General features: G+C 44.0%; 1 protein-coding gene across 1 annotated transcript; it reads left to right on the forward strand.

Moving 5' to 3' along the window:
- The first annotated feature begins 1,964 nt into the window (after window positions 1–1,964).
- On the forward strand, window positions 1,965–4,369 carry LOC133900572 (bidirectional sugar transporter SWEET14-like). Its single transcript, XM_062341752.1, has 6 exons — window positions 1,965–2,174; window positions 2,992–3,028; window positions 3,104–3,314; window positions 3,394–3,555; window positions 3,639–3,758; window positions 3,873–4,369. Exons 1-6 carry the CDS (start codon window positions 2,123–2,125, stop codon window positions 4,197–4,199), a joined length of 909 nt encoding a protein of 302 aa, XP_062197736.1. The 5' UTR covers window positions 1,965–2,122; the 3' UTR covers window positions 4,200–4,369.
- Window positions 4,370–7,934: the final 3,565 nt, after the last annotated feature.

A 7,934-nucleotide genomic window follows, 5' to 3' on the forward strand; every position in this document is an offset into this window, starting at 1 on the left:
ACTTTTTCACACGAAGTCGGATGGGGAAAACCTTTATATAAAAATTATAGTTCTCGATGAGATATACAACTTTGTAGTTAAATTTGTTTTAATTTGACATCATTTAAATACCCAAATAATTATACTAAAGTTGCAGCAGTGGTTGATGACAGTTTACATTAAAAAAAATCATAACTTTTTCACACAAAGTCGGATGAGAAAAAACTTTATATAAAAATTGTAGATCTCGACGAGATCTAGAACTTTATAGTTGATCAATTTTTTATTTAAGATCATTTAGATATCAAAAAGCTATTCAAACGTTCGGTCAGAAGATATAAAAAATTATTTTGCTACTATGCTCACGAACAGATGATAGCTGAGATGGTTAGCGGGGTCATGCATGCGCACAGGCTGTGAGGTCTTGAGTTTGAGTCTTAATTGCCGCATACAAGCGAATATCACGTGACTTTGCGAATGCTGGGCGCGGTCGGATGGGCAGTCTCTGGTCGCAAAAAATATTTTGAAACTTTTTTCGACCTGAAAAACGTTGAATCGAGACCGACTATCAGTACCGGTTGGTGGCTCCAACCGGCACTGATAGTAGTGATTTTGAGTGCCGGTTCCATGCCCGGTACTAATAGTCCGTGACTATCAACGTCAAATAATCAGTGTCGGTTCAAAACCCGCCACTGATGGTGATTTTGAACCGGTACTGATGAGGTGTTTTGGTGCAGTGTAGAAAATTAATCCCAAATTTAAGTATGCCACGTGCTTTACTTTCCAGTCGGTATTCTGATCACACAAGCTTTATCTTTCAGAACCGTGCATTTAATGGAAAAGTTTGAGTTCATTCTAATATCAGGTTTACAAAATTTCGATCGGTTCAAAACTCGTAAGCTCTTTGTCACCTAAAATTTTGCAGTAGCTTAACATTTCAATATATATACTAATAGATAAAATGTGATTCTATGAGAAAGATACAACAGTTTAATGACGCACTCATATAAGGAACTTGTGGGATGCTGATCGACCTTGTTGTTGAAAAAAAAATGACCAAAAAGTATCCCGGCCATCACCTCAAGATATAGTTGTTAGCTTGGACAATATTGACGGCGACAACGGACTCAAGTTGCTCTCATATGAACAATATATTAGGCACAAGTTAGGTACGTGCTAAAATGACACCATGCATGGAAACAGCTGCATGCAATATCTGCACATATTCTGGCACCGTACTGCAGTCAAGTCCTGAAGTCTGTCACGGCGATCAAAGATACGTATGTACGTCAATAGAATTTCGTGCACGTTGGGCACCCGATGGATTCTATCGATCTGGGGCATTAATTCATGCTTTGCAGGCAGTGCATCACGTACAGGCCATACATGAACTGTCCACAAAAAACGTGCACTACTGGAGAGCACCTGATTAGTTGATGCATATATGCTAGCACTGACGAGGTGGCGTATATACGTTACTATACTGGAAGGATATATGCCTACGAGATTCACGTCATCTCTACACTGCATATATAAGTCCCTGTCAACTAATTCTCTGCATCTTATTTGTTTTGACACCTATCCAATGTGTGCATCATATTAATATAAACTCGTTAGTTTCAGCTTGTCAAAGTTTTGTCATGTAACTAACAGTATCTGAGGACACTATCGAATAATACAAATAATTGAAGCTAGATCGTACCTAGGACAACAACTTGCAGTGCACAACATTATCACAAACCCGAGCATTGAGTATGGAATTGTGAAAAAAGTGTGTTGGCACTTTCTGTAATGCTGATGGTTATCTTGTTTCCTAGCTTATTCAATCTCATGGCTGTTATTGATCAGGACTAACGGTTGAGTGTTCTATTGGTGTCCAGGGGTCAAACACCATATATAAGGCATGTATACCTTTTTGGCCTGTGCTTCCTTCCAAGCACTATATAAACCCCCTCCAAGGTCTGTGCTTCCCAAGCTTGCAGGCAAGCAACTCAAGCAGTTGTCATCTGCTCTCTTCCCCTTGAGGAGAGGGATCAAGTGTTGATTAGCATGCTAAAAATATAAACCCTTGATCAAGCCTACCTAGGTAACATAATCTCCTAATTCTACTCATCAACTCTCATATCAAAGCTAAGATCTTCCAATGGCTGGCCTGTCTCTTCAGCATCCCTGGGCCTTTGCCTTCGGCCTCCTCGGTATATCGTCTCCCTTGAGAATCCAGTGGATATTATTTACATATTTTATTCTTGTTACCTTTTCATCATTTCATTTTAAATGTGCTTTCGCAAAAAATCATTAGTTTTTCTCTCTGCCAACACACCAACGGTTATCGACCTTTTGTGGTATCCGCCCTGCTAATTATCAAGTTAATGGGGTTCGCACCTAGGGATGCAATTCAAGGTGCTTTCAATAGGGGCCATTCCCAAACAAAGTGCTTGCCAAAATAAGGTTTCTCTTGTTGCACCATAGTGATCCTTCCCTTTTGTTGCCCCTCCTTGAGAGGAAATTTTGGTGCAAACTAACAAATGGGTGCAAAGGTGCAGACAGTTAATATTGTTTATCCGATACCCATTCGAAGTTTGCGGTTGATCCTACCATCTCACTAGTGAAAGGATTATTTCACTATATTTCGTAGCTTTGGGATGAGGATTAGACTTTCGGCATTCATTGTTTACATGTTTACACCTATTTACTAGACTTTCGGTATTCATTGTTTACATGTTTACACCTATTTACTTGTTTTCACCCAAGATTTTTCCTCCTTCTTGATGCAAGTTCCCTTTTGTGTTAACATAAACCATATATATTAGGCAAAAGAGAGAAAGAGATTGAAAAAAATGAACAAATTAAGGGAGCTCCATTGAATATGTCTAGGGTGACGTCACAAAGCATGCAAAAGGGTGCAATCATTGCAACGTACTTCCCTGTGTCATGCATGCACGTGCTGCTGTGTAATGAAGCTCCTCAGAATTCTTATGCGGCTATGCCTCTCGTTTTCCATTGCTTTTGCAGGCAACATCATCTCCTTCATGACCTACCTGGCCCCACTGTAAGTCTCTCTCTCCCTGTCTCTCTCTCATAAATAATTTTCTGTGCTACGATGACTGGTGACGTGGCATGGCAGGCCGACATTCTATCGGATCTACAAGAACAAGTCGACGCAGAGTTTCCAGTCGGTGCCCTACGTGGTGGCACTGTTCAGCGCGATGCTATGGATCTACTACGCGCTGCTCAAGTCCGACGAGTGCCTCCTCATCACCATCAACTCCGCCGGCTGCGTCATCGAGACCCTATACATCGCTGTCTACCTCGCATACGCGCCCAAGAAGGCCAAGGTCCGTCCATGTCACATGGTTATTCATCATCTCCACGTCACATCTTGCGCGGCATTAGCTGACGTGTACATGCATGCAGCTGTTCACGGCGAAGGTCCTTCTTCTCCTGAACGTGGGCGTGTTCGGGCTAATCCTCCTCCTCACGCTGCTGCTCACCGCCGGCAAGAAGCGCGTCGTCCTCCTGGGCTGGGTCTGCGTCGCCTTCTCCGTCAGCGTCTTCGTCGCGCCACTCAGCATCATCGTGCGTAAACCCGGCCCAGCATCTAGCTATCTAGTGTACATGCGTATACTCTTACACAAAGGCGTGTGCTTGCGTGGTTGCAGCGTCAGGTGGTGCGCACGAGGAGCGTGGAGTTCATGCCCTTCTCGCTCTCCCTCTCCCTCACCGTCAGCGCCATCGTCTGGTTCCTCTACGGCCTCCTCATCAAGGACAAATACGTCGCCGTAAGTAAATCTTTCCTCAGCAGCTCAGATCATGGTTTTGAGCGAACTGGTTGATATGCAGAGTTTCTCTCTTTTTATCGAAGTGTTCACTAACAACTATTGTTTTTGTTGCAGCTGCCCAATGTGCTCGGCTTCACCTTCGGGGTCATCCAGATGGGTCTCTACGCGATCTACCGGAACGCTACGCCCAGGGTGCCAGCCAAGGAGGTAGCGGACGACAAGGAGGCATCAGTGGCCGACGTCGTCAAAGCGCATGAGCATGTCGTGACCATCGTCAAGCTCGGCGCGCCGTCCGTGGAGCTCAAGAGCTGCGACGAGGTGCACCCCGTCAGGTCCCCACCGACGGGGGAGGTCAAGCAGGAGAACGACGCAGCGGCAGCGAAGGAGGAGCAAAGCAACAAGATGACGGAAAAACTGGGAAGCAACGCCGAGCAAGTGTAGATGCGTGTATCTGGGCCATAATTAAGGCTGCACCCTTCGTGCTTACCACACGAAGTGACCAAGCCAAGCTTGCTTCCATGCATGCATACTTGCACACACAAACATGCAAGTAATGCATGTGTGTTTGCTATAGGGTCATGTCCCGGTATTGCTACAGACAGGGTTATTTCTGTCACGTTTTCACTACCGGTGCAATAATAACTAGCAGTAATAATATATTACTGTCGCTTCATCAGCTCCAGACATACATAAAAAATCGAGCCAAATTAATAACCAGGCGTACATAATATATCACGTCATAATACGAACCGACAGCGATAGTCAAATTATCAATACCGGTTCTTAAAAGATGTGCATAAAAACGTGTGCCTTTAATAACCGAGAGTGATAATATTTATCACTTTCAATTCATAATTCAAACTGACAGACCAATAATTAATGAAGACGAACTGACAGTGCTAATTATTATCATTGCTGGTTTGTATTCCAAACCGACAGTAATAATTCTTTTATAAATAGAACTCGTCTCCCTTAGCCGCCCCAATCTCATTTGGCTCTCCTGAAGTAGCTCCCGAGGGGTAGTGGTGGCCGAAGTAGAGTGGTGGTCACCGTCTCCACTGCGACCACCTCTACCCCTTGTGCCCTGCTTCAACGCGTTCTCTGAGCTGTAGCCACCTTGCGTTCACCGAGCCTGCCATCCGTAGAGCTCTGAGCTCTAGCCACCTCGCATCCGTCGAGCCCGCTATCTCTTGAGCCAACATGCGGCCGCTTGCCTTCCCCATCTCCTCATCTCCTGTCACCATGTCCATTACGGTAGTTCAGCATCTTCTAAGTCGTAACCAACTTGCGTTCGCCGAGCCCACGATCCACTGAGCTACGAGCCATAGCCACCTCACGTTCGCTGAGGCCTACATCTCCCAAGCTAATATAACGCGTAGCCGCACGCCTTCCCCATCTCCTCATCTCCTCTCCCCATCTCCTCATCTCCCCTTCTCGTCTCCACCGCGTGCGCGAATGTTGTGTGAAGATGATTGTAGCAATTGGTAGATCTAAATGAATGACAAAAGGCACATTCACTTCAAGATAAGTTTGAGTGTTAAATATTGTGCTTTTGCCATTCATTTGGACTTACTATTGTCACTCGGATAGTATTATCATTCGGCTAGTGCAAGATGTATAATGGATGGCACATGGCTAATGTATCAGGAGCTCTTTGATTTGGAACGCCAGAAGAGCTCCTGGTATAGCAACTTTGAAACATCCATTCCTATTTATAGATTTAGATATAAAATACTCTACCATCAATATTTCGGTATGGGAGCTTCGGTCTTAAGTTTGAAATCAAACTTAAGACAGATTCTCATGTTGAAAAGTTTGTGGTAGAGTTTTTTTTGCACATGTAGAAGGATTATCATTGCTGCTAATGCGCTGCCAGTTCAAAAACAGGCAGTGATGTTAATTTTCAACCAGTAGTGATGACGTTTTCTGTAGTAGTGCTAGTTTGAACCGGCAGTGATGTCAATTTTGAATGAATAATGATGACATGGTTTATCACTATCGACTTGGGAACCGGCAGTGAAACTCACTATCACTGCTAGTTTGTGGCTCTAGTCGGTAGTGATAGTTTGTATCACTGCCAATTATTGGTTTCAACATGCTAAATGATATCCCTTATCACTGTTAGTTCCAACTACGAACCAACAGTGATACACAATCCTAGCAAAAAAATCGAAATTGAAACCAACAGGCCATAATTAATTAAGCTTTATATTACGAAACCAAAATCACTATTCTTCATCACACTAATACCTAAACCATATCTAGCAGTCGTCGCTGTACAGCCAAAACAAACGACGAGGCCATGCGCGCAAAAGTAACCCTAAAACTTTCGGGTCACCATCGTTACAAAAGAACCATTGGACCCGCCACGTGCCTATGCCTATCACAGCTAGTTGGAATTGGCCATAGTGAAGAAGTTGTCGTCAGTGTCATCATCATTGTCATCGACAGCGTTGTTGTTGGCGGTAGCAGCGTACTCCTCCTCCTACTCATGTCAGCGCCTCTTCGGCTTTGGCTCATCAATGTAGAATTTCCAGACTTCATCGGTGGACTCGAACCCTGTTGATTTGGAGTCGGTGGATTGTGCCTCATTTGAACTCTCTGGTGTTGGAGCTTCATCATCAGATGAAGGCATGTGGGTGGTGGAGTGGCTGGAGATGGTGGTGGCGAGGGGGACTATCGAGTGGCTGGAGATGGTGGTGTAGTTTCCATGGCGGAGGAGATCGCGAAAATAGTGGCAGCTGTGGAGAAGAGAGAGAGAGAGAGAGAGAGAGAGAGAGAGAGTTAAATTTATTGGGTTTTCGCGAAAAGCTAAACTTGCAGAGTGCCCGGCTATGGGCTATCACTATCGGTTATTGATGGCACAACTTTTTATATGCTGGTTGAGCTTTTGAACTGGCAGTGATAAAGGCTATCACCGTTGTTTCTCTCTTTTCCTCCATTTCCCGTCACACTTGGAACACCAGAGCACGCTCGCGCGTGTCTCACTACTAACAAAATTATTTTTAGAGGCGGGTGATAACTCGTTTTTACAGGCGTTTAGTACATCCGCCTGTGATCGAAGGCCTGTAGAAATAAATAATTTTCACAGGCGCAAAAGTGACCGTCTGTGAAAATCTATTATCACAGGTGGTTCACTTAAGGAACCGCCTGTGAAAATAGATTTCCACAGGCGGTTCCTTAAGCGGACCGCCTGTGGAAATTGATTTCTACAGGCGGTTTCTTAAGCGGACCGCCTGTGATAATCGGTTACTCAATCGATATTTTTTGAACCGAAAAAAAGCAAAAAAAAAAATTTTGGACCGACCAGGAACCCCACGCGGTCGGATGCGGATAAAGTTTATATGAAAATTATACCCCTTGATGAGATGTACAACTTTGTAGTTGAAAAATTTTTCATTTGAAGTTATTTAGATGCCCAAATAATTATTTGAAACTTAAAACGATTATTTAGATATCTAAATGACTTCAAATAAAAAAACTTTGAACTACAAAGTTGTAGATCTCATCGAGAGCCACAATTTTTATATAGATTTTTTCCTCATCCAACTTCATATACAAAAGTTATGAATTTTTTAATGGACAGTCATTTCGAGAGGCGGTTCACATAAGGAACCGCCTGTGGAAATGACCATTTTTACAGGCGGTTTCTTATGTGAACCGCCTGTGATAATAATCTATTATCACAGGCGGTTCACATAAGGAACCACCTGTGAAAATATATTTTCACAGGCGGTCCGTAATTGCAGGAGGCCCTCGCCAATTGTTCAGGCGGTTTTTCAAATAAACCGCCTGTAGAAAATTATCCTAAGTGTCTTGAAAAATAGTTTTTGTAGTAGTGTCTCCAGTGATCTCCAGCCATGCATGTGATGGCGCCGCCTAGCACCGGTGGTCGCTAGCCATAACACCCCTCAAACAGGTGCCAATTGTTGGATCCGATCTCAACAGCTCTGATTGAAACCTCACCACGGTACCCCTTCACCAAATAATTGGTCCACCGTGGACTAGTGGACCACGGTGGACCATGCCACATTAGTTGGTCCACGGGTTCATGGTCCCTGTCAGCGTCCACTGGCTGCCACGTGTCCGCCGCATCAGCAGAACCGAGCCAGTCAGTAAATCCTAAGCTTGCACAATAAATCCGGATTTCCAGTACAAAAATAATAAAAAGAATTC

This window comes from Phragmites australis, chromosome 19 (assembly GCF_958298935.1).
Source record: "Phragmites australis chromosome 19, lpPhrAust1.1, whole genome shotgun sequence".
In the NCBI taxonomy this organism is placed as follows: Eukaryota; Viridiplantae; Streptophyta; class Magnoliopsida; order Poales; family Poaceae; genus Phragmites; species Phragmites australis.